Genomic DNA, 27405 nt, shown 5'->3' on the forward strand with positions numbered 1-27405 from the left:
CATGAGGGCTGCTTTATGATTTTTTTTTAATTCCAGATTATTGAGAAAGAAGCAAAAAATTTCATTGATGAATCTTTTAAGACACTTCGATCCGCCGAAGCGGCCTTTGACATGCTCTTAAAATTTAAGCATATTCGTTCGCGAGAGGCTGTGAATCGGCAGATGATGATGAAATTTAATGACATTCTCGCCCAATATTGTAAAGAGGTAACTGGAAAATCCATAGCTCTTGTGGCAATAAAAATCCACATGGCCAAATGGACTGAATGGCCCTTTCCTATGTAAATGCCAGGGAACCGCAGAGTTTTCCCCAGGAGCATGTCACATGATGGGGGTGACCCCCAACAGCACGGTTTTGTTTACTTGGTGAAGAAATTAAATAAGCATTTATCAAGCACAATATTGTCTCCCTCACATTAGGGCAGGCCTGAGGAGTCAGAAATAATCGTAATGATGATAGTGGTGGTGGCTAACCTCGTCCAGGGACTGTCCACATACTGACAGTTAATTCAGAAAAAGTCATCCAGTGCTCAGTGTTCCAAGTGATGACATTAGCACAGAGATGGATGAGTGAAACGCAGAAACTGCCATTAAAGAAATCAGTTTCTAGCGGGGCGGGGTGGTGCATGCCTGTAATCCCGGTGGCCTGGGAGGCTGAGGCACTAGGATTGTGAGTTCAAAGCCAGCATTAGCAATGGCAAGGCCCTAAGCAATTCATTGAGACCTTGTCTCTAAATAAAAATAGGCCTGGGGACGTGGCTCAGTGGTTGAGTGCCTCTGAATTCAACCCCTGGTACCCACCCTCACAAAAAAGAACAACAACAAAAAGAAATCAGTTTCTAGTGGGAGAAACACACATGCACACACAAGTGAATAATCACAAGATAAGCTGAGAACACGGGAAATGGTTAGGCCAATGAGGGACGTGGAAGGAAAGGCCCAAGCGGACCCCTCTGGTGTTAGTCCTGCTGCTGCTCTGGCAGATCTTCCTGCAGTGACCTCAGCACAAGTTTATGCTCTTGCAGAACCGGAGGGCAAAATCTGTCACCATTGCCCTGGGTTGCATCCAGGGGTCAGCTGGGCTGCATTCCCTCCTGGAGCCTCCAGGGAGGGTTCACCGCTTTGTTCTGCCCCGGTTCTGGCAGTTCCTGCCCCTTCCACTCTGGGCTTTCCCTGGCCCCTCCTGTTTTCAGGGGCTTTGTGAGTGCCTGTCTAGGAGAGCTCCCATTCTAAGGTCCGCAGACCTGCAGCCTCAAGTCTGTCTGCAACTCTGCTGGCCCGTGTCACACCCTTAGGTTCTGGGGTTGGAGGTGGACCATCTCTAATCATTCAAATGCAATGCTCAGGAACACAGTGATGCTGGGGTCGAGCCCAGGCCTCACGCTTGCCTGGCAAGTCCTCTGCCACAGAGCTACGCCCCATGCCCAGAAATGCTGCTGCTTTATTATTATTTTGGCTTGACCCTGGTTATGTCTAGAAGAGATTTCCAGATGTCTGATAATCCAGCGTGTGCAGCGAACAGGGCCTGCGTCCCTAAGGCCACTTGGAGCAGTGCAGGTGCCGAGCCAAGGGGAGGATGACCAGGGAGCACGAGGGAAAGCTGTGGGGAGCACACATGGTGAAAGCTCTGTGTCCTAGGACACCCCTCCAGCTTCTAGTTTGCATCCACGCGTCACCTCTTTCTCCGCTCACGTGGTGACGTCCAGCACCAACAGCACGTTTGGTTGCTTTTCAGATTGACATCGTGAATAAGATCTTTGTCAAGAACCTTGAAAACCCTCCTCTGTACAAGAACCACCCTCCGGTGGCAGGCTCCATCTACTGGGAGCGGTCTCTGTTCTTCCGCATCAAGCACACCATCCTCAGGTTCCAGGAAGTGGAGGAGATCCTGGACAGTGAGCGGGGCCAGGAGGTGAGTGGCTTTTCTGAAGCCGTTGCCATCTGCCCACTGCTCCCTCCTAGCGGCAGGTCTCCCGGGTACAGGGGGATCATTGCCTGGGTGGCCACCACCGGCGGCGGGCCATGTGAGAAACGCATTGACCTCAAACTCACATCTGCAGATTAGGGGGTCTTTCCTGTGGTCCTGAGTTTAGGGCTTATATTTAAAATGGCCTTATGTGCCCTTTCTTTATGGCATCTTTAAACACAGGACATGTTCCAGGGTCCTGAGGGCTTCTATTGACCTATGACCGCTGCCTTTTAGGACTGGTCCTCCCAGCAAGCCATGGCTTTTTGTTCATTACAGAGCAGAGGTTGGCCACCTTTTTCTTAAAGATCCAAGCAGTAAATATTTGGGGGTATTTGAAGCTCACACAATTTGTTTTGCAACCAGTCAGTCTGATACTGTTGCGAGAGTATTCTCAGATGAGGAGTAGACAGGCCAACAAGCTGTTTCAATAAAGCTTTACTTATGGGACGGGGCATGGTGGTGCACACCTGTGATCCTAGCAACTTGGGAGGCTGAGGCAGGAGGGATTGCATGTTTGAGGCCAGCCTGGGCAACTTGGTGAGACCCTGTCTCAAAATCAAATAAAAAGCCCTAGGGATGTAGCTCAGGGGTAGGAGCACCTTTGGGTTCCCTCCTCAATACCGAAAAAAAAAGAAAACCCCAAAACCCACTGCACTTTATTTATGGATGATGCTGTGTGAATTTCAGATAATTCCTGTATCACAGAGCTCGGCTTTTCTTCTCATCATTTAAAAACATAAGGAACAATTCTGAGTGCACGGGCTGTACCACATGCCACTGGGGTGTAGTTTAATGATCTATGCTAGAGCAAGCCTGGACTTCAAGTCACACCTACTCGAACCAAGGTGTTATAAGTAATGAATATAAGTAGGCAGAGAGAGAGTTGAGAAAATGTTATTTCTGAGGACAAAATTGCTTGGATTCTTCAATAGGTCAAACAAAAATATCTGGAGGTGGGTCGGACGATGAAGGACTACGAGGACCACAAGTATGAGCAGTGGAAGGAGACCACGGAGCAGGTCCTGCCCAACCTCATGAAGAAGAGCCTGCTCACTAAGGTGCGCAGCGAACACCTGCCAGGGCCGGACCGGGTGGGGGCACATTGCCCTTTTTCCCCGAGGTGTGATTTGCTGTCCCCCATGAGGTGGGTGGGAAGGAGAAGGGAGACGGTGCATGTTGCGGTCAGGGTATGAATGGGCTGGTCGGCAGCCCTGGTGACTCTGGGCATGAGGTTTAACCTCGGACTCCACATGGAAAATGGGACAAGATGACAGAGACGTGCAAAGTGTCAGTTGAACCGTGCACGGAACAGCTGACAGTGGGTTGTTTTTTAAACCTCAGAAAAATGCCCTCTCATGCCATTCATCCTTATCTTAACCACTGGGCCTGGTGTGTCGAGTGCTCAGTGGAAAAAAAATGTAGCCATTAGGAGGAACCCGGCAGCTGTAGATTGTTAGTTCCTGAAATTCTACCAAATTGTCAAGTTCTACTGACATGAAGGAAGAGGGCCGGGTGGGACACCCAGGAGCTTGGATTGCTTACGTCCTATCCAAAGGGGCAGCTGCAGCCCACTGCCAGCCTATCCCTGCCGATGTGATTGGATTTCCCTGGCTTTCAAAGGAAGCCACAATTCTGGATTTTTATGGGATTTCCCAATTTTTAAATGTTGGTGACGAAATTAGATTCTTTAAAAACTCTGTTCACCAAAGAAAATGCACACTCCAGCTAGTTCCAGGGAGAAGGGGCCCACGTTGATCTTTTTCAAATTCACATTTAACTTGGAATGTGCTGACCCCTCGGACCACCCGTCTTTCCCAGGCTGATGAGACCTCTCTTCCACAGACATCTGCCAACAATGAGGAGGCGTCGACTCTGGAAAAGGGGGCTATTTTTGTAATCAATTTTTCTCCAGCTCTCAAAGAGATTATTCATGAAACCAAGTACTTGGAACAGCTGGGATTCCCTGTCCCTGAACTCGCAAGAAACATTGCTCTCCAAGAGGACAAATTTCTTAGGTAAACAGATCTTCTCTTAAACTATCAGTAAACTCTTTGGTCTCAGCCCCTTATACTCTTAAAAACTACTTAGGACCCTCTCTCTTCAAAGCCTTCATTTTTTTTTAATCTTTATTTTCTAGTTGTAGATGGACACAACACAATGCCTTTATTTTATGTGGTGCTGAGAATCAAACCCGGGTCCTGCCCGTGCTAGGCGAGCACTCCACCGCTGAGCCACAATCCCAGCCCAAAGCCTTAATTTTTAAAAAAATATTTTTTAGCCCTAGGTGGACATGATACCTTTATTTTATTTTTATGTGGTGCTGAGGATCGAACCCTGCCCCTCAGAGCTTTCATTTGGGTCTTATAACTATCAACATCAACCACTGTGTGTGTTAGTTTTTTCTTTCTGTGACCAAAATACATGACAAGAACAATTTAGAGGAGAGAAATTTTCTTCGGGGCTCCTGGTTTCAGAAGGCTCAGCCCCTGGTCTCTGGCTCCATTGCTCTGGACCTGAGTGAGGCAGAATATCATGGTAGGAGGGTGTGGTGGAGGAGAGCTGCTCAGGAGCCAGGGACAGGATATAGTCCCCAAGGACACCTCCAGTGACCTATTTCCTCCAGTGATGCCCTGCCTGCCTATAGTTACCACCCAGTAGTCCACTCAGTGACGGAGTTCCAGCTCTGATAAACTCATCATTTCGCCTCTGAACATTCCTGCATTGCTTCACACATGAGCTTGCAGGGGTGGGTGGCATTCTTAGATCCGACCACACTCAAAACTAGGAAGTGTTTAAAGTATGAGTTTACTCACCAATCTAAAAAGAACAAGAATAAACTATTACATGTTAATGCAAATAACAACCAATATTAAAACAAAGTTAGTCAGAATAGTGGAATTGTTTGAAGTTTCTGTGAATCTTTCCCCCACCCCCTGCCCCAGTGCTAGGATGTACCCAGGGCCTTATCCTTGCTAGGCCAGAGCTCCGAAGCTGAGCTACAGCCCTTCCCCTCTGCAGGCCTCTTGATTAAATGTGCTGATGGTTTGTGGTTGGGCTATTAAGCTTCTCCCGGGCGTCACCGTTTCTGTCCTGGAACATGCAGGTACACAGACGGGATGCAGCGTATGCTGGACCACTACCACATGCTCATTGGAACCCTGAATGAGGCAGAGACTCTCCTCCTTGATGATCACTCGCAGGAGCTGGTCCGCGTGTTCAGATCTGGCTACAAGAGGCTGAACTGGAACTCGCTAGGTAACAGGGCCCTGCAGGGGTAGGTGGCATTCTTAGATCCAGACCATAGCAACCACATGACTGCCCTTTTGACTTTGGGACGCCAAAAATAATTCTTTTAGATTGTTTGAGTTGAATTGCAATTTTTTTTCACATTCATAGATGTAGTTAAATAGCTTTAAAAAGTTTTTAAGTTGTTGATGGACCTTTATTTTATTCATTTATTCAATGCTGAGAATTGAGCCCAGTGCCTTACACGTGCTAGGCAAGTGCTCTATCACTGAGCCCCAGCCCCAGCCCGAGTTAAATAGCTTTTGAGGGTTAATAAAAAAAAAAAAATTCTTTGTGGAACTTGGAATGAATCCCCAGGCTTTCTCTGGGAACAAAATTTAAAAAGTGTGCTACTTTGACACTCCACTGACCTCTTACCTCTGAACATAAAGTGACCTTTACTTTTTAAAATTAAAAATGGAACTGGGAGAGAATACTTGGCTCTCTTGCATTGTAAGAATTAAATATAGGGAGGTCCCACGGATCCTTTACCTGGTGCCCCCCAAGAAGTAGCTTTTTGCAGAATCAAAATATCACACCCAAGACGTCGACTTGGACACGTTGGAGATCCTGGACATTTCCACGCCCAGTGGCTGGAGTGGAACCTGTGTCTTTCTGTCCCCACCCTCTCCTTACACCCTGCTGACCAGCGATCCCTGCTGCTGACCAATTATCCCTCCCACACAGCTGTCATTTGGTTTTTTTCAAGAGTGTGATAAAAATGCAACAATACAGTAGTGCTCTTGTCAGTAACTTGGTGACAGTGAGGTGGCCCGTGCTCTTGTGGACTCACGTTTGCTTGTTTATGGGATGTTTTGAGCCTTTTCTGGATGGTTTTCCAGGGTGAATGCTCAGCATTGATGGCTGAGTCCTGCGCAGCGGCGGGGTTGGCTTGGTTTTCCTAACGCCGCTCTTTGTTCTCCCAGGGGGCTCTATGCTTGCAGCAGCAGCGCAGGCGGGGCCCCTTCCCTCATGCTCCCACCCTGGTCACTGGGCCCCTGGGTCACAGGGTCTCCTGTGGTTGGAGTTTGCATTTCTGCAATGGCTGTGGGGTTGAACAGCTGGCCACATGCCTATCTGCTGTCTCGTGTCTTTTGTGAAGTGTCTTCTTGTGTCTCTTGGTCTCTGCTTGTCCTCCTGTTCGTTACACTGTCCTGGGTGCAAGCTGGGTGCCCAGCTCGCCGATGCACGTGCCGTTGAGCCCCGAAAGCCAAGTGCACATTCCTGCTGCTGCTCCTGCTCCTGGCTGCATGTGTGGTTCACATGTATTTCCCCCCACTCTGGCCCGTCTTTTCATCCTCTCAGTGGGGTCTTTTGTTGAGCCAAAGTTTAAAATTTTGATGAAGTCCAAGATGTTGTTTTTGGTAAAATGTCGACTCGCCTTAGATCTTAAAATTTTTCTCTCATTTTTTCCCCTTAAAGTTGTTACAGTTTCATACGTAACCAGTTTCATGGGTAACTGAGCAGTCTGCAACCATTTTTGAGTTTTTTTTTTTTTTTGTTATGAAGCGTGGGACTGATCCTAAGTACTTGCTGCTCACTGTCCTGCTGAGCTTCGTGAGCTCAGGCTGGGGTGTTGCGGGCAGGCAGCAGGCAGTGGAGAGCCCAGGAAGGGGGCAGTGAGAAGATACCAGGCCCCATGGGGCTTTCTCTCCACGGCTCTCAAACATGAGTATGCTAAGAGCACAAGAAACGTGGTGCTGATATACATATAAATGTTAAATGTATTCATATATAAATAGAAGTGAAATTAATTTCTGTCTAAATATAAAATAAACAGAGTGAAGCCATTTCTGGTGATCTCAGTTGATTCTGGGCACAGGCCTTCTCCCGGTCCCTCAGGGGGCTGAGTGGCTCTCTGCCCCTCCCAGGCCCGAGCAGCTGGCACAAGCACTTTCCTGTGACAGGTGTCATGTTCATGTCTTTGGTGGGAGGGATGTGAACGGCAGGGCTGGAAGCCACACATCTTTCTTTTTTTTTTCTCCAAAGGTATTGCTGACTATATAAGTCGGTGCAAACAGGCCATTGGGAAGTTCGAGTCTCTTGTCCACCAGATTCACAAGAATTCCGACGACATTTCCTCCAGGCTCACGTTCATAGAGTCCGTAAACCTCTTTAAATATCCGGCACCTAAAAGTGAGGAGGAGCTTCCAGGTGGGACTGGCTTCTTGGTTTTTCCAGCCGCGGGAGGGATGGGCAGTCCCGTTGGCCAGGGTTTTGTATGTATCATGCATGTCTGTTCTGCCACTGGGATAAAAAAGCATGCCTAGAGGTCCCACGCACTTACCTGGAAGGATCCCAGTCTTGTCCCACTGTATAGACAAATAGTTCTGCAGAATCTCAGGTCTGGAAATCAGTAGTGCTCTTGTCAGTAACTTGGTGACAGTGAGGTGGCCCGTGCTCTTGTGGACTCACGTTTGCTTGTTTATGGATTGTTTTGAGTGGTCCTGGACTAGTTAACAAGGAATTCAAGAAAAGGAAGGTCACCTGAGGACACCCAAAACCACCTGTTGTCCCGGGCACACATGACTCACATTCGGGGGTTGTTGCTGATCTTTGGCTCAGGGTGTATCTTGACTTGGGTGTTGATTCAATTTCCACTTTGGGGTCAAGGTTGGAGGCTGTGTGAGCTCGACACGCAGCTTGGGATTTGGTCGTCCTTCCCTGTGTCATGGACGGCTGTGACGGGGTCTTCCTCTGCAGGAGTGAAGGAATTCTTTGAGTACATTGAGCGAGAGAGGGCCAGAGACATCGACCACATGGTCCGGTGGTACCTGGCCATCGGGCCGCTGCTGACCAAGGTCGAGGGTCTGGTCATCCACACAAACACCGGCAGGGCCCCTAAGCTGTCTGCCTACTACGAGTACTGGGAGAAAAGGATCTACGAGGTGCTAGTGAGGCTCATCCTGAAGTAAGTCCTGTCTCCGTGTGTGTGTGTGTGTGTGTGTGTGTGTGTGTGTGTGTGTTGCAAACAGCACTCCCGGGTTAAATGTCTGTTTGTCTGACTGTTGAAGGGCCTGGCAGGGGCAGGATGGGCTTTAGTTGAACTGGGAGGCTACCTTCTGGCCAAAAGGGCCCCGAGGAAGGAGGGTGACCTTCGTTTGGGCTTATGTTCTTGTTAGGTCCCTTGACATTCACAATGTGCGGGATTATCCCTCTGTCTGCCCTGACTCTCTGAGGTCCGAGTGCAGCACAGCTGGCAGCAGAGGATCTCCAAGAGAAACCTATCGGAAAGACCCCTGGCCCACTCCCCTTCTTGCTGGCCTAGTAACTGGCCTCTGGAACTGTCGTCAGGGGGGTGGGTTGCCTCCTGCACCTGCCCCTGGCAGCCGTTGCCTCTTCTCCTCCTCATGCCCTGCAGGTTGGCTACGGCCAGCGAGTGCTGAGTGCCTGGACATCATCGCAGTAGCGGCCCTCACACTGCCCTGGTGTGCATGCTGGCCACTTAGGGCTACTCTAGAAACTGGCCTATGACCTTCAGTAGTGCCTGTCACAGCCACATCACAGGGTGTTGTTCTCTTCACACAGTGTTCTTTGGGAAGAACCCTAGTTTGCTATTTGACCTTTGCTTCCTGAAAAGGTGTTTTTCTTTTTTTCTCTTTCATTTTTGTTTTGTTTTTAAATGGCATGGTCATGATGAATTGTTGACTTTCCTTTTCCTCCTTGGCTGATGGGAAGCTTAGGACCACATTTGTAGCCTAATGTAGCTAGTGTACAGGTATTTATGATTTGCATTCTTAGTCTCATTCTTTTTTTTTAAATTTTTTTTTGTTGTTGTTGGAATACCTTTACTTTATGTTATTTATTTTTCCATGGTGCTGAGGATCGAACCCAGTGCCTCATGCATGCTAGGCAAGTGCTCTACTACTGTGCTATAACCCAGCCCCTTAGTCTCATTCTTGACTCTGGTTATATTTATTTTTAAAGTTCACAGACAGGAGCGCTCACCTGTACTTTGCTCTGTGCCATGCTCTTTATAGTTCTCATCCCCATTTTATAGAAGAGGACACAAAGTATTGGAAGGTTAAGGGACTCATCTGAGGCCATGCAGTGAGGGAGAGAGAGGGCTGGGATTTGAACCTGGACAGTATAGTGCCACACCACAAGTGTCTCTGATTAACATCTTCTTCCTTTTTTTGGTCTACTCCACTGATTTTAGGGTCTCCTCCTGTAGTTAAGTGTCTCTGTGAGCTACTAAATCCACTTTGAGATAATGCATTAATAAATACAATAAAGATCTTTGGCCTTGTGTTCTGGACCCCATTTGACAAACAAGTTGATTCTTTAAGTAAATCTGTTTTCTATATATTTAATTTATGTTTTATTGTTGCTTTTTAGACTCCTAAAATAGCCCTGTATATAGAGCTGCCTTCTGCAGTGTTTGCACTTCTACTATGCTATTTTTCATCCATCCATTCATCCATTCATCCATCCATCTATCCATCCTTTCATTCATCTCTGCATCCACCTATTTATCCATCAATCTATCCATTAATTTATCATCTCTAGCCATTCTTCCATCCTTTTGTTTATCCATACATACATATATAAATATATTTATCTATCTATCCATATATCCATCCTTTTATTTATCTATTTATCCATCATCAATCATCTATCCATCCACCCATCCATTCATACATGCATGCATACATACATACATACATATATTTATCTATCCATCCATCCACCCATCCACTCATCTATCCATCTACCCATCTATCCATCCATACACCCATCCACCCAGATCCATCCATCCATCCATCCATCTATCTATCCATCAATCCATGCACTCATCCACCCATCTATCCATGCACCCATCTATACATCCATCTATCTATCCATCCAGCCATCCACCCATCTATCATCCACCCATCTATCATCCACCCATCTATCCATCCCTCCACCCATCCATCCATCCACATATCCACCCATCTATCCACATATCCACCCATCTATCCATCCACCCATCTATCTATCCATTCACCCATCTATCCATCCACTCATTTATCCATTCATCCACTCATCTATCCACCCATCCATCCATCCATTCACCCATTCACCATCTATCCATCCATCCACCTATCTATCCACCCATCCATCTATCCATTCACCCATTCACCATCCATCCATCCATCCACCCATCTATCCATCATTGGTCTACCATTCACTCATTCATTTGTTGAAGGCTTCTTAGAGCCTGATGTGAGTCAGGCTCTGGACTGTGTCTTAGTCACAGATGAGGACCTGTCCTCAGGGAGCTTCTCCATCCCCTCAGGGGAGCAAGGCAAGACCCAGGGAACGTGTGTGAGGTGCTTTCTGAGGAAGACACATAGCCGAAAAACTTACGTCTGAGGGCTGCTGTACTGTGGTGGTCCAGAATGGCCATGGGAAGCCATGTGTCAGCCCAGGCTGGAAGGAGAGGAGCCCTCTGTGTAGACACCCAGAGACCAGCTGAAGGGTCAAGAGGGAGGGTGAAGCTGAGAGGCAGGTGGGGCTGGATCAGTCACAATCTAGAAACCCTAACCAGGGGCTGCGGGGTTCTGAAAGCAGCGGGGGTTCTGGAGTGTTTTAATCTGGGGAGAGACAGAGAGAGAAGATGTTTTTAAAACTCTCTGCAGCTGCCATGAGGTTACTGGGTTGTGTGGGGGGAAGAGGGGAAGCAGATTTGAAGGCTGAAGAAGTGTCCCATCCTGGCATGTCCCTGGTTGTGTGACCCCAGAAAGGGCAACACAGGATGGCAGATGGGGCGAGGGAGGGAGTGTTCCTTTTACCTGAACCTGAGCCGGGCAGTGTTTAGAGGTCATCACTGTCATTTCCCACCAAGAGGTAGCTGACTTTCCAACATTAGAAATGCACAATTCACATAAATTCAGGATAAAAGGGGTGCACAGGGTCACAGGCCCCAGTCTGTGTGTTCCTGCTGGGTGGTGGGTGCTTCTGTTGGCTCAGTTGTCGGACGTTTCACCCAATGGTCCCTGAGTTTTCTCCCCTCGCCCTCTTAGGAATCTGCAGTCTTTTAATTCTCTAGTCCTGGGGAACGTCCCTCTGTTCCAAGTGGAGACCATTCTGACAGCTCCTGAGATCATCCTTCACCCCAATACAAACGAGATCGACAAGCTGTGTGTCAACTGCGTCCGGAACTGTGTGGAGATCACCAAGGTAAGGGCCGGAGGCTGTGTTGCCCTTCAGGAGGCTCCGCTGTGGAAGGCAGGTCCCCTGGGAGGCAGAGGACGCGGGCTCTGCCTCTCTCCTGTCTCTTCCCAGCTCCTCCTCTGCAGGCCCTGGATGAACTCTATCCCATCTGCCCTGTAAGACGCACACCATTTCCCCTCATCCCTGGTGGAGACGCCTCCCAGTGGCTTTTGATTTCACTTAGAACACACTCCTCATGCCTCTGTGAGGTGGCCCTCACTGTTGGCACCTGCCACCCTTCTGATCTCAGGTCCTATCTGGGTCATCCTCCACCTCGTCCAACAGTGGCGCTGCTGAGCTGTCTCCCTCGGTCCTGCCTGACCCCACGCAGCTCCATCGCGCCTCTGCCTTGCTGCCTGCCCTTCCTCCCACTGGACACCCCCTTGCCTCCCTCGTTCTCAGCTGATTAGTCTATAGACCACCGGCCTGGAGAAGACCGGGCAAATGCAGCCCAAGGGTCTCCTTCACCTTGGATCCCCTACACTGAGAAGGGCATCTGGGTCGCAGTTGGCTCTTGGTGAAGGCCTGTTGAATGAGCGACTGTTGTGAACAGCCCAGGGGCTGTGTTTCCAACAGCCAGAGGAGGGGCTGTCTCTGTGGGCTGGGGGCCAGGGCTGACTCTTCACCTGGTTTGCTCAGCCATGCAGGGGTGTTTCAGGCGTTTTTTTTTTCTTCTTCTAATGTTTCCTTTATTTTAAAATTTAATTTTATTTATTCTAATTTGTTATAGATGACTGCAGAATGCATTTCAATTCACAGTACACATATAGAGCACAATTTGTCACGTCTCTGGTTGTACACAAGTAGAGTCACACCATTCATGTCTTCTTGCATGTACTTGGGGTAATGATGTCCATCTCATTCCACCGTCTTTTCTACCTGCTCCCTTCCCCTCCATCCCCTTTTCCCTGTCTGAAGTTCCTCCATTCCTCTCATGCTTCCCACACCATCCCCATTATGGATCTGCATCCTCATATCAGAGAAAACATTCAGCATTTGTTTTTTGGGGGTTTGACTTACCTCATTTAGCATTATATTCTCCAACTCTATCCATTTACCTGCAAATGCCGTGTGATTTTATTCTCTTTTAATGCTGAGTAATATTCCATTGTGTATGTATACCACATATTCTTTATCCATTCATCTACTGAAGGGAATCTAGGTTGGCTCCACAGTTTAGCTATTGTGAATTGAGCTGCTGTAAACATTGATGTGGCTGTGTCCCTGTAGAATGCTGTTTTTAAGTCCTTTGGGTATAGACCAAGGTGTGGGATAGCTGGGTCAAATGGTAGTTCCATTACCAGATTTCCAAGGAATCTCCATACTGCTTTCCTGATTAGCTGCACCAATTTGCAATCCCACCAGCAATGTATGAATGTGCCTTTTCCCCACATCCTCACCAACACTTAATGTTGTTTGTATTCTTAACAGCTGCCATTCTGATTTCAGTGAGATGAGATCTTAGAGTAGTTTTGATTTGCATTTCTCTAATTGCTAGAGATGTTGAACATTTTTTTAATGTATTTGTTGATTAATTGTATATCATCTTCTGAGAAGTGTCTGTCTGTTCAGTTCCTTGGCCTGTTTATTGATTGGGTTATTTGTTTTTTTGATGTTAAGATTTTTGAGTTCTTTATATATCCTGGAGATTATTGCTCTATCTGATGTGCGTGTGGTAAAAATTTGCTCCCATCAGGCGGTTTTTTTGTTTGTTTCTTTTTTTAGGTAACTATTTCAAAAATTCTTTTTGGATATGCATTACAGTTAAGTGTATTTTCACCTATTATTATACATACGTACTTTCCATTCTTGTGGTTGTACATGATGTGGAGTTACACTGGTTTTGTATTCATATGTGACATAGGAATGTTATATCCAGTTCATTCTACTGTCTTTCCTATTCCCATCCCCCTCCCTTTCCTTCATTCCCCTTTGTCTAATCCAGTGAATTTCTATTCCCCCACACTTATTGTAGGTTAGCATCCGCTTATCAGAGAGAACATTCAACCTTTGGTTTTTGGGGATTGACTTATTTCACTTAGCATGGTAGTCTCCACTTCCATCCATTTACTGGAAAATGCCATAATGTACTTGGGGTAATGATGTCCATCTCATCCCATCGTCTTTCCTACACCCTCCCTTACCTTCCTTCATTTTTCTGTATGGCTGAGTAATATTCTATTGTGTACATACACCACATTTTCTTTATTCATTTATCTATTGAAATGGCACCTAGGTTGGTTCCATAGCCTGGCTATTGTGAATTGAGCTGCTATAAACATTGATGTGGCTGCATCACTGTAGTATGTTGATTTTAAGTCCTTTGGGCATATGCAGAGGAGTGGGATAACTGGGTTAAATGGTGGTTCCATTCCAGATTTTCTGAAAAATCTTTATACTACTTTCCAGAGTGGCTGTACTACTTTGCAGTCCCACCAGCAATGTATAAGTGTACCTTTTCCCCCCACATCCTCACCAATATTTGTTGTTACTTCTATTCTTGATAACTGCCATTCTGACTGGAGTGACATGAAATCTCAGTGCAGTTTTAATTTACATTTCTCTAATTGCTGGAGATGTTGAACATTTTTTTATATATTAACAGACCATATTTCTCCCATGAAGTGTGTTTTAGGCATTTTTAAGAATGAAGATAACTCTACATATAATAAACGGATCATTTCATTTTACTGTGCTTGGAAATGAATGAATAAATTGCACATATTTTATAATCTGTGCTAATAATTTAGAGTAAATTCTTCTAGTTTTTTGGTGTTACATCACTGAGCCTTTAGGGGAAGAGATCCATTTCCAAGGTGTAAGTAAATCCCAGTAATGTTCTCTCAAACATTACAGCACTTAATCACTGCGTTTCCTGCCAGCTTACCTTTTCTCCTCACTAGCCCCATGTGTTACCTGGAATTCAACCTGAAGGGCTGTTGGGAGGGTCCGGGGATCACACAGGAAGCATGGCCTGACCTTGGCATGCAGGAGCACATCAGCTGCTGCCACTGGAGCTGGTGTTGCTGCTAGTCATTATGGCAGTAGAAGTGGTGGCTGCCGGGATCCTATTTTGCTGATTAGATGACTGTGTTCGGTGAAACGCACTCCTGGCTTGCTGTTATGAATCATACTTGATTAAAAGAAAAGGGAAATCTTACCTACCTGCAGTCCCAGCGTGGGGGCAGGGGGCTCTCTGAATTTGAGGCCAGCCTGGGCAACACATAGAAAGACCTTCCTTGTCTTGAAATAGAGGAACAAAACAACAGCAGGGAGATGTTGCATCAGCAGATCTGTTCCAGAACAGATCTGGATGGTCCATTTGTGTGACTGATTTGTGTTTTTTTTCTTTTTTTAAGATTTTTTTTTATTGGTTGTTCACAACATTACAAAGCTCTTGACATATCATATTTCATACATTAGATTCAAGTGGGTTATGAACTCCCAATTTTTACCCCAAATGCAGATTGCAAAATCATGTCGGTTACACATCCACAATTTTACATAATGCCCTATTAGTAACTGTTGTATTCTGATACCTTTCCTATCCCCCCTCCCCTTCCCTCCCATCTTCTCTCTCTACCCCATCTACTGTAATTCATTTCTCTCCTTGTTTATTTTCCCATTCCCCTCACAACCTCTTATATGTAATTTTGTATAGCAATGAGGGTCTCCTTTCATTTCCATGCAATTTCCCTTTTCTCTCCCTTTCCCTCCCATCTCATGTCTCTGTTTAATGTTAATCTTTTCTTCCTGCTCTTCCTCCCTGCTCTGTTCATAGTTGCTCTCATTATATCAAAGAAGACATTTGGTATTTGTTTTTTAGAGATTGGCTAGCTTCACTAAGGATAATCTGCTCTAGTGCCATCCATTTCCCTGCAAATTCCATGATTTTGTCATTTTTTAGTGCTGCGTAATACTCCATGGTGTATAAATGCCACATTTTTTTATCCATTCATCTATTGAAGGGCATCTGGGTTGGTTCCACAGTCTTCCTATTGTGAATTGTGCTGCTATGAACATCGATTTGGCAGTATCCCTGTAGTACGCTCTTTTAAGGTCTTCAGGGAATAGTCCGAGAAGGGCAATAGCTGGGTCAAATGGTGGTTCCATTCCCAGCTTTCCCAGGAATCTCCATATTGCTTTCCATATTGGCTGCACCAATTTGCAGTCCCACCAGCAATGTACAAGTGTACCCTTTTCTCCACATCCTCACCAGCACTTGTTGTTGTTTGACTTCATAGTGGCTGCCAATCTTACTGGAGTGAGATGGTATCTTAGGGTGGTTTTGATTTGCATTTCTCTGACTGCTAGAGATGGTGAGCATTTTTTCAGGTACTTGTTGATTGATTGTATGTCCTCCTCTGAGAAGTGTCTGTTCAGGTCCTTGGCCCATTTGTTGATTGGGTTATTTGTTATCTTATTGTCTAATTTTTTGAGTTCTTTGTATACTCTGGATATTAGGGCTCTATCTGAAGTGTGAGGAATAAAAATTTGTTCCCATGATGTAGGCTCCCTATTTACCTCTCTTATTGTTTCTCTTGCTGAGAAAAAACTTTTTAGTTTAAGTAAGTCCCATTTGTTGATTCTTGTTATTAACTCTTGTGCTTTGGGTGTCCTATTAAGGAATTTGGAGCCCGACCCCACAATATGTAGATCGGAGCCAACTTTTTCTTCTATCAGACGCAGAGTCTCTGATTTGATATCAAGCTCCTTGATCCATTTTGAGTTAACTTTTGTGCATGGTGAGAGAAAGGGATTCAGTTTCATTTTGTTGCATATGGATTTCCAGTTTTCCCAACACCATTTGTTGAAGATGCTATCCTTCCTCCATTGCATGCTTTTAGCTCCTTTATCAAATATAAGATAGTTGTAGCTTTGTGGATTAGTCTCTGTGTCCTCTATTCTGTACCATTGGTCCACCCACCTGTTTTGGTACCAGTACCATGCTGTTTTTGTCACTATTGCTCTGTAATATAGTTTGAAATCTGGTATCGCTATACCGCCTGATTCACACTTCCTGCTTAGAATTGCTTTTGCTATTCTTATTCTGGGTCTTTTATTTTTCCATATGAATTTCATGATTGCTTTATCTATTTCTACAAGAAATGCAGTTGGGATTTTGATTGGCATTGCATTAAACTATAGAGAACTTTTGGTAATATCACCATTTTGATAATGTTAGTTCTGCCTATCCATGAACAGGGTATATTTTTCCATCTTCTAAGATGATCTTCTACTTCTCTCTTTAGGGTTCTGTAGTTTTCATTGTATAAATCTTTCACTTCTTTTGTTAGGTTGATTCCCAAGTATTTTATTATTTTTTTTGAGGATATTGTGAATGGAGTGTTTTTCCTCATTTCCATTTCAGAGGTTTTGTTGCTGATATACAGAAATGCCTTTGATTTATGTGTGTTGATTTTATATCCTGACACTTTGCTGAATTCATTTATTAGTTCTAGTAGTTTCTTTGTAGACCCTTTTGGGTCTTCTAGGCATAGAATCATGTCGTCCACAAATAGTAATAATTTAAGTTCTTCTTTTCCTATTTTTATGCCTTTAATTTCTTTCGTCTGTCTAATTGCTCTGGCCAGTGTTTCGAGAACTATATTGAATAGAAGTGGTGAGAGAGGTCATCCCTGTCTTGTACCATATCTTAGAGGGAATGCCTTCAATTTTTCTTCATTCAGAATGATGCTAGCCTGAGGCTTAGCATAGATAGCTTTTACAATGTCGAGGTAAGTTCCTATTATCCCTAGTTTTTCTAATGTTTTGAACATAAAGGGATGCTGTACTTTGTCGAATGCTTTTTCTGTGTCTATCGAGATGATCATATGATTCTTATCTTTAAGTCTATTGATGTGGTGAATAACATTTATTGATTTCCGTATATTGAACCATCCTTGCATCCTAAAGATGAATCCTACTTGATCATGGTGCACAATTTTTTTGATGTGTTTTTGTATTCGATTCGCCAAAATTTTATTGAGGATTTTTGCATCTAGGTTCATTAGAGATATTGGTCTGTAGTTTTCTTTCTTTGAGGTGTCTTTGTCTGGTTTTGGAATCAGGGTGATGTTGGCCTCATAGAATGAATTTGGAAGAGCTCCCTCTTTTTCTATTTCCTGAAATAACTTGAAAAGTATTGGTATTAATCTTCTTTAAAGGTTTTGTAAAACTCTGCTGTATACCCATCCAGTCCTGGGCTTTTCTTGGTTGGTAGTCTTTTGATTGCTTCTTCTATTTCATCTATTGTTATTGTTCTGTTCAAATTGTGTGTATCCTCTTGACTCAGTCTGGGCAAATCATATGACTTAAGAAATTTATCGATGTCTTCACTATCTTCTATTTTATTGGAATATAGGTTTTCAAAATAATTTCTAATTGTCTTCTGTATTTCTGTAGCATCTGTTGTGATATTGCCTTTTTCATCCCGTATGTTAGTAATTTGAGTTCTCTCTCTTCTTCTCTTCGTTAGCATGGCTAAAGGTCTATCGATCTTATTTATTTTTTCGAAGAACCAACTTTTAGTTTTGTTAATTTTTTCAATAGTTTCTTTTGTTTCAATTTCATTGATTTCTGCTCTGATTTTAATTATTTCTTGCCTTCTGCTACATTTGCTGTTGTTTTGCTCTTCCTTTTCTAGGGCTTTGAGATGAAGTATGAGCTCATTTATTTGTTGGTTTTTTCTTTTTTTGAGGAATGACCTCCAGGCGATGAATTTCCCTCTTAAAACTGCTTTCATTGTGTCCCATAGATTCTGATATGTTGTGTCTGTATTTTCATTTATCTCTAAGAATTTTTTTTATTTCCTCCTTTATGTCTTCTGTAACCCATTGATCATTCAGTAACATATTGTTCATTTTCCATGTGATGTAGGATTTTTCCTTCCTTCTTTTATCATTGATTTCCAGTTTCATTCCATTATGATCAGATAAAATGCATGGTATTATCTCCCCCCTTTATATTTACTGAGGGTTGCCCTATGGCATAATATATGGTCTATTTTTGAGAAGGATCCATGTGCTGCTGAGAAAAAAGTATATCCACTTGATGATGGTTGATATATTCTATATATGTCAGTTAAGTCTAGGTTATTGATTGTGGTATTGAGTTCTATAGTTTCTTTATTCAACTTTTGTTTGGAGGATCTGTCCAATGGTGAGAGAGGTGTGTTGAAGTCACCCATAATTATTGTGTTGTGGTCTATTTGATTCTTGAACTTGAGGAGAATTTGTTTTATGAATGTTGCAGCACCATTATTTGGTGCATAAATATTGAAAATTGTTATGTCTTGTTGGTGAATGGTTCCTTTTAACAGTATATAATGTCCTTCCTTATCCTTTTTGATTAACTTAGTCTTGAAGTCGATTTTATTCGATATGAGGATGGCCACCCCTGCTTGCTTACAAGGACCATGTGCATGGTATATTTTTTCCCATCCATTCACCTTCAGCCTGTGTATGTCTTTTCCAATCAGATGTGTCTCCCGGAGGCAGCATATTGTTGGATTTGTTTTTTTAATCCATGATACCAGCCTATGTCGCTTTATTGGAGAGTTTAAGCCATTAACATTTAGAGTTACTATTGATATATGGTTTGTACTTCCAGCCATGTTTGATTATTTATCCTTTTTTTAAAAATTTAGTTTGTTTCTCCATGATTATTTTTCCCCCCACCCTCTGTCTTTACCGAAGCACTTCCCACTGATGGTTTTGGTTATTGTTTTTCATTTCTTCCTCGTGTAGTGTTTTGCTCAAGATGTTTTGCAATGCTGGTTTTCTGGCTGCAAATTCTTTTAACTTTTGTTTACCATGAAAGATTTTTATTTCGTTGTCATACCTGAAGCTTAATTTTGTTGGATACAAAATTCTTGGTTGGCATCCATTGTCTTTCAGTGTTTGAAATACATTGTTCCAGGACCTTCTTGCTTTCAGCATCTGTGATGAAAAATCTGTTGTTAACCTTATTGGTTTACCTCTGAATGTAATCTGCCTTTAATATTTTCTCTTTGTTATGTATATTGGATATCTTCATAACAATGTGTCTTGGCATTGGTCTACTGTGATTTTGTATGCTCGGTGTCCTGTATGCATCTACAATTTGTATATCCGTTTCCTTTTTTATTTCTGGAAAGTTTTCTGTAATTATTTCATTCAGCAGGTTACTTATTCCCTTGGTTTGAATCTCTGCCTTCCTCTATCCCGATGACTCCTTTGTTTGGTTTTTTTATGTTATCCCATATCTCTTGGATGTTTTTCTCGTGATTTTTTACCTGCCTTTCTGAGTTGGCTAGACTCTTTTCAAGATGATATATTTTGTCTTCATTATCTGACGTTCTGGCTTCTACTTGCTCCACTCTGTTAGTGATACTCTCATTTGAGTTTTTAATTTGGTTTATAGTTTCCTTCATTTCTAGAATCATTGTTTGATTTTTTTAATAATCTCTATCTCCTGATAAAGATGCTTAACTTCTTCTTTTATCTGTTTATGTAATTCGTTTTCAATGTGTTCTTTCGCTGCTTGAATTTGCTGTCTCGTATTCTCTTTAAGGTTCCATTCCATGTGTCTAAGGTGTTCCTTGAGTTCTTTATATGACCATTTTTCTGATGTCTCTAGGTCCTCCTGTATATTTAGGCTGTCCTTTATTGTTTGTACTCCTTTTCTTCCTTGCTTTTTCAAGCTGCTCATGTTACTTCTTATTCTGTTTGACTGCTGAGTTACTGTTTACTCCTATAAATTTATTTGATGCTTGGGAGGAAAGGTATTAGAAGGGAAGGGAAGAAGTCACTAAAGAGAATAAGAGTAGGCAGGTAGAATTCAAGGAAGGGGGAATAAGAAAATTGAAAAGAAATGAAAAGACAAAAGAAGAAAAAAATAGGAAATAAAAAAAAGAAAAAAAATTTAAAAATAATAATAATAATAATAAAAATTAAAATTAGAAGAAAAAAATTTAAAAAAATTTAAAAAATTTAAAAAACAAGAAAGAAAAATGAAAATGAACCCCCCCCCAAAAAACTAATAAATGCAGTCTTAGAGTTTGATTAACTTCTCTTCCAGTAGGTGAAGCTGTGCCCACCAGGCCAAGCTTCTCCTGTCAATACGCAGGAACCAATCACTGTGCAGCAGCTCCTCCTCCCAGACTGGGCGAGTCTCCAATCCTGAGTGCTTAGGGCCTCCTCTTGTGTCTAGTCACTTCCCCACTTTTCCTCTAGCCAGGACCCTCTCACCGGTGACGCTCACCACAATACTGGCTACACACCAGGTCTGCTCCCGGGAGCCCTGTTTTCATGAACGACTTGGCACACTCTCCCTGTTTGCCATTCCCTCAGACCCTAAGTTTGTAGAGCTTGGGGCTGAGAATCCTCAGAGAATTTTACTTGCCCTCCAGTAGCCATGCACCTGGTAGCTGGTGCAAGAGACCTCAGTTGTCAGGACTGGTGGGAGCGGTAGCCGGGAGTTCTGCACCGCGGGTCCCGCACCACTCCTGATTCCCTCGGTCTGGCTATCGCGCTCACCGGAGAGCTGGGAGGGGCCCTTAAGGTTTCCCCGATGTGTGGAGAGGGAAGGCTAGGGGATTACACACCTGTAGCCACAGGTTTCAATGAAGTTATCTCCTCCGCTGCAGTCTGGTGATGTCAGTTCTCTGCCATGGTGGTATCTCTTGCAAATGGCGACAGTTCGTTTCCCTTCGCAGGGTGACCAATGCAACGGGTGGGTCCTTACTGTCTCTTCCAAGCCCCGTTTCAATCCTGTGGCCACTGCCTATGAAGGCTCTGTTGGCATTTACCTCCGTAGGATCAGAGGGGCCGACCAGTTATTTCAGCGGGATGGATTAGTGCTGAGTCACAGCTGTTTGTCTGCGGGAAGCAGGTGAACGGGAGCTTGAATTCAGCCGATCCGGGCTCAGTGTGTGTTCTGAGAGGCCCAGACTGTTCGCCCCAGATCCACGTTAGCTCAGCATTGCCTAGTGATCCTGAGAAAACAGCATTTAGACTGTTTATGACTCCCTATACCTGCACAGCTGAAGAGGTCAGAGACTTGATCTTTCCGTGCCTGCCGCCATGTTCTGATTTGTGTTTTTTCATATGTAAATATGGAAGCAAAGGTTGTCTTGTTTATCTATTATCCACTTAGCTTTTATAACCTACAAGCCACAGTTAGCTTTTATTGCCTACAAGCCACTCCAGCCCTTAGAGGTGAAAAATGGTAACTATGTATGTAGCTTGAGGTTCCTGGGCTGGGTTCTTCTTAGTGCACCTTGGGGCCTTTGTTGTGCTCACTCATAGACTCTTGGCTTTGTCTGCCAGTTGGGGGCCACTCACAGCTATGATGACTAGTGGGCTATGGACTGGGCATCTTGGTTCTCTTGTATCTGGCTTGGCTCAACTTGGCCTGTTGCTGGTCCCAAGGTTTGCAGAGCAGAAAAGCATGGGCTGTAGGGCTTGAGTCCCTGCCTGGGTCTTGTATAAGGCCCCCTTCTGCCCCTTGCCTGCTGGTCAAGTGGAGTTGCAAGAGCTGAGTCATGCTGGGGAAGCAGATTTTTTTGATGGTGGGGATTTTTGCAATCTGGAAAACTTATTAATAATAAAGTGATTTTCCATTAGTAGCAAGACTTCTTGCTGAATACCAACATGTCTATGGGAGAAGGAGCAGATACTAAAATCCTGTCTTTCCCCTGGTTCTGATCTTGCCAGCATTTTGTGCGATGGATGAATGGCAGCTGCATACAATGCCCACCCCAGAAGGGGGAGGAAGAAGAAATTGTTATAATAAGCTTCCACAATGACATCTGCGTGAACCCTCAGATAATTGAGCAAGCTGTCATGATCCCCCAAAATGTCCACAGGCTGCTGATCAATCTCATGAAGTACCTGCAGAGGTGGAAGCGCTATCGACCCCTCTGGAAACTGGACAAAGCTATTGTGATGGAGAAATTTGCTGCCAAGAGACCTCCTTGTGTGGCCTACGATGAAAAGCTGCAGTTCTATTCCAAGATTGCTGGTGATGTGATGCGCCACCCGCTGGTCAAGGATGAGCACTGCATCAGACTGCAGCTGGGACCACTGGCCAGTACTGTACAGGAAAATGCCAAGTCCTGGGTGCTGTCACTGGGGAGGCTCCTCAATGAGTCGGCTAAGGAGGAGCTGGAAAGTCTCCAAGAAGAGATTGAGGTGCCCTCCCTGCTGCTGCCTTCCTCTGAAACCCCACTTGGTGGAGGTGGGTCTTGTCCTGGCACTGTTCTGCTCTTCCAGTTGTTCACTGTCCTTGGAACTTTCTTTCTCTCGTAGTCCCTGTCCAAAAATCTTAAGAAGAGTCCCAGCACCCTTGAAGAGCTCAAGTTCGTTCTTGCAACAATTGCAGAAATTAAAAGTAAATCTTTGGTCATGGAACTAAGATACAAGGACGTCCAGGAGCGCTACCGGACCCTGGCCATGTATAAAATCTTTGTAAGTCAACCACTATTTTCTTACATATTTTGCATTTTGGGGTTGGCTCCTGGGACCCTTTTCAGAAATCCTTCTCAGGTATACTGCCCAATATTTGCATCCAAGTAGGCGACTTTAAGTAATACATCACCAACGCAAGGCAACCTGTAGATATTTAGAATAACTTAAACTTAGAGGTTATTTCTTTTCTTTTTGGTACCAGGGATTGAATCCAGAGGTGCTTAACCACTAAGTCATGTCCCTAGTACTTGTTATATTTTATTTAAGACAGGGTCTCACTGAGTTGCTTAGGGCCCCACTAAGTTGCTGAGGTTGGCTTTGAACTCATGATCCTGCCTCAGCCTCCTAAGCTGCTGTAATTACAGGTATGTGCCACTGCGCCCGGCTAGAGGTTATTTCTTGACCTTGCACAGCTTATGTGGTAGTTTTGTATACCAGTCTGTAACTGCACACCATTTCTCCTGTATCCTTTCTTTCATTTTCTTTTCTTTCTTTCTTTTTTTTCTGGGTGTTTAGTTTCTTTAATAAAAGGCTCTTGTAAAAATGAGAGGTGAGGGAGATGAAACTGGTACATGATAATTCAATTAGTCTTTGTTAGGGTGGTCCAGTGTGGTAGCTTTTGAAGCCCATGGATGAGTTCAGGGGGTTCTGGGCTCTTCCTGAAATTTTGCAGGACATTGGTGCTCTGAGCATTCTTCTGGTGAGGGCTGCAGGCTTTCAGCCCATCTGCTGCAGAAGCATCAGGCTGGAGCTCTGACTCCCGGACCTGAGGCCGTGCAAGTGCATGCACGTCTGTGTCCATGAAGATGCCTGATTACTGATTATGTTTTGTTTTTCTTCTTCTTCTTTTGCTGGAAGTTTATATTTTTTAAAAATTGTACTGTTTCATCTAAATTTTCAAATTTATTTCATGAACATGTTCATACTGTCTCATTCCCTCTTCAGTGGCAGCAGGCTGTAGTGATGCTTCATGTCTGTTCTGGTATTGGCTGTTTTTATTTTCTTCCAACTTGTCTTGATCATCAGGTACACCAGATACTTATCAGTTTGAGTTTTTTATTTTTTTTTTTATCGACACGTAACACACCTGTGGAGAATTGTAGAAACCACAGGTGTACAACTTGATGAATCTTCACAGTGAGCATCCCTGTAGTCAGAACCGAGATTAAAGAATGCAATGTTGTCAACACCCCACGAGCCCCTCCCAGCCTTCCTTTTAGGCAATACTCTCTGGCAAAGGAAGCTTCTACCAGATCTTTAACAATAGAGATTATATTTGCCTGTTTTTGAAGTGTATATAGATTGAATGATAAAGTATATACTCCTTGGTGTGTTTTTTCACTCACTTTTACATTTATTTTATTTTTTTTAAAGTAGAGAAGAGAGAAAGGAAGGAACACTTTTTTTTTAGAGAGAGGAGAGAAAGAGAGAGAGAATTTTAATATTTATTTTTCATTTTTTTTGCGGACACAACATCGTTGTTTGTATGTGGTGCTGAGGATCGAACCCGGGCCGCACGCATGCCAGGCGAGCATGCTACCGCTTGAGCCACATCCCCAGCCCTCACTTTTACATTTCTTGAGATTCCCCGTCTTTGCTGTATAATATTCCGCTGCACGACTGTGCCACTAGAGGGTGCTGGGATATTATGAGCATTGCTGATGTGACCATATTTGCATATACTTTTGCTGTACTTCTGCATGCATGAATTCATATTGGCTGTGAGCCTGGACAGCATATTGCTGGGTTATAGGGAATGTACATGTTCAGCTTTACTGTTTTCTGCTAGCTTTCCAAAGGGGTGGTACTGATTTACATTCACACCACAGATATCAGTTGCTCCACACCCTTGCAAACAGTTGATAAGTCGTTTTTAAAACAATGTTTGGTTTCCTTTATCCTCTCTCTGGGTGGAGATCATTCCATCCTCCTCTGGCTTCCAGGGTTCCACCTGAGAAGCCAATGGTCCACTTTGGTGCTGCATTTGAAGGTCGTCTAGTCCAACTCATCTTCTTGTCTGCTTTAAAGATCTTTTTCTGTGTTTGGTTTCCAGAAATTGTAACATGATGTAACTAGGTTCTTTGTTTTTAAAATCCCAGTTGGGGTTTGTAGAACCTTTAAACTTTGCAGGTTGATGCCTTTGTCTAGTTTTGGAAAATGAACACCTTTCTCTGGGTCTTTTCTTCTGTGCTCTTTTCTCCAGGCCACGGGCATTAGGCTGGCTCACCAGGGCCTCACCACTCCCTTTTCTTCCTGTGGCTCATTCTGAATAGTTCGACCTCACCCTTGGGTTCAAGCACTTTCTACTTGGTTGAGACTGGTGTGTGGTGGCGGTTCATTAGCCCTTCCCTCGAGCTCTCCACTTCAGGCATCATCATGATCAGTTCTAGAATTTCCATTAAAAAAAAAATTCCTCTTCTATGCCCAAATTCTCAACTTTGCCTTCTGTTTCCTTTTCTCTTTTAAGCAAAATCATTTTCAGTTCTGTGTCTGATCAGGGTCAGTTTATGTGGTCTGTGAGTCTCTTTGTTTCATTTAAGCCCCCTTGTGTCTTCATAAGCTTGGTATTTCTGTTTGAGTTCTGGACAGTGTATGTGGTGAATTGTGGAAAGAACTGGAGGCTCTAGACAAAGTTGTATTTCATCAGAGGAGATTTGTTTTTACTTCTGAAGGACAGGATAGCTAGGTGCATTGCAACCCAAAATAACCTATTCTAATAAGAGACTAGGTTTCTTTGAAACTGGGCTTTATTTTACAAAGGATTAACGCTCTTGGTTACCTCCATCTCTCTATTTATCTTTTTTTTTTTTTTTTTTATTGTACTAGGGACTAAGCCAAGGGACACTCTACCACAGAGCTACATCCCCAGCCATTTTTTTTTTTTTTTTTTTTTGGTGTGCTGGGGATTGAACCCAGGGCCTTGGGCATGGGAGGCAAGCACTCTACCAACTGGGCTATATAAGGAGCTCCCAAGTCATTTTTATTTTTCTTTTATTTTTCTTTTGAGATAGTGTCTTGCTGAATTGCCCCAGCTGGCCTCAAACTTCCGGTCCTCCTGCCTCAGCCTCCAGAGTAGCCGAGATTACACACTGCACCCAGCTATCTATATTTTGAAATGATTTTGTCCTGGTTTCATTTTACTTATAAAAGCATAACTTTAATATACCAACCAGCTTTTTCAGCTGGTTCAAATGACTCAGGCTGCTGTTGGGAGACCCAGAAATCCTGGGAAGTACTTGGGACACTTCAGTCCCAAATAGCGGGTAACTTACTATCTGTTTGTTGATCAGCCTCCTGAAGCAGAGCAAGAACAGGTTAACAACATAGAGAACATGTGGGTCGGTCTCTTCAACGAGGCGCTGAACGTCGATCACGCTCTCTTAGGCATAAAGAGAACGTTCACCGAGGTACCCTCCACATCTCACTCCACGTCAAGACACTGGGGGAAATGTGTTTACACTGCGCTGAGTTAATGTGACCTTGCCTTTCTCAGATCACTCGGGGTGAAATAATGAACTACAAATTACAGATAGAGAACTTTGCAAAACGCTTTTACAGTGAAGGCCCTGGTTCTGTTGGTGAAGACCTTGACAGAGGTAGGTCACCCTCCTTGGGTGCACTGAGCTAGCTGGGTCTGTTTTGCTTAGGAAGTTTGTGGTGGGTGGTACTTGTGTCACCATTTAAATATCTAGTTGTCCCTCAGATGCTTTTCTCCTTGATGGCTTTTCATATGTGAAAAGCTGGGCTAATTCAATGCATTGACTCTCAAGAGCCCACCATGTGAGGCTTTGAGAGCTGGGGAGTAGGGCCTGCTCCCGGAGGGAGGATTCTTGCTACAGCAAGCAGAGATTCTTGCTGTAGCACCTGCATGGTAAGCACCAGCCTCTGCCTTTGGGGATGTCACCTCACTTCCTTCCAGGGACCTTGCTGCTCTCCTCCCCTGGCATTCATTGTTTGGCCTGAGACCCTTGATCACACTGTGCTTGATCCTGCCCTTCAAGTACATTGACCCAAAGGGCAACAAGATGGAGATAGTGTTCTTAGTCTAGGTGGAATTTGATGAATCCCAGGAGACTGGCACAGGCCACAGACCACCAGGGATTCAAAGGAGACAGTTCTCCTGGGGTACTTGGAAAGGCCTCTGGACAGGTAGTGTCTGGGTAGGGGTTAGTGATGTGGAGGGCTGAAGGCCATGAGGATGGGGGAGAAGTGTAGGGCCATGACGTCGCAGAGAGATGAGGAAGTTCTTGAGGAGGGCAGCAAAGGACTGTGGTGGGGACAGCTCAGACTCGCCTGTGGCTGCCTCGTCCCTTGCCTGCTCCGGGTGCCAGGACTAGAGTCTTCTCAGTGAGGGGCTTGCAGGAAGGGCCTTGTGGCTTCAGGGAGGAGGGTGCTGAGATGATAGTCTCATCGTTCTGGGTTCGGCTTCCCCTGTGGCCCGTGTGGACAGAGCAACAGTCTATGTGCCTTATCCGGGACTTCTCATTCCGTTTCGTCTGCGCATCG

At 44.3% G+C, this 27405-nt stretch overlaps 1 protein-coding gene across 1 annotated transcript in view; it reads left to right on the forward strand.

Moving 5' to 3' along the window:
* The window catches only part of Dnah10 (dynein axonemal heavy chain 10), a 122832-nt gene that overhangs the window by 25089 nt on the left and 70338 nt on the right, over positions 1-27405 (forward strand). The window contains exons 12-23 of the mRNA XM_078039348.1: positions 37-207; positions 1736-1912; positions 2902-3027; positions 3812-3984; positions 5073-5224; positions 7244-7408; positions 7958-8165; positions 11260-11416; positions 22147-22623; positions 22741-22899; positions 26190-26306; positions 26393-26495. Of these exons, the coding sequence (XP_077895474.1) occupies positions 37-207; positions 1736-1912; positions 2902-3027; positions 3812-3984; positions 5073-5224; positions 7244-7408; positions 7958-8165; positions 11260-11416; positions 22147-22623; positions 22741-22899; positions 26190-26306; positions 26393-26495 (2185 nt within the window). The remainder of the gene's footprint in view (positions 1-36; positions 208-1735; positions 1913-2901; positions 3028-3811; positions 3985-5072; positions 5225-7243; positions 7409-7957; positions 8166-11259; positions 11417-22146; positions 22624-22740; positions 22900-26189; positions 26307-26392; positions 26496-27405) is intronic.

Source organism: Ictidomys tridecemlineatus, chromosome 2, assembly GCF_052094955.1.
Source record: "Ictidomys tridecemlineatus isolate mIctTri1 chromosome 2, mIctTri1.hap1, whole genome shotgun sequence".
Lineage (NCBI taxonomy): Eukaryota > Metazoa > Chordata > Mammalia > Rodentia > Sciuridae > Ictidomys > Ictidomys tridecemlineatus.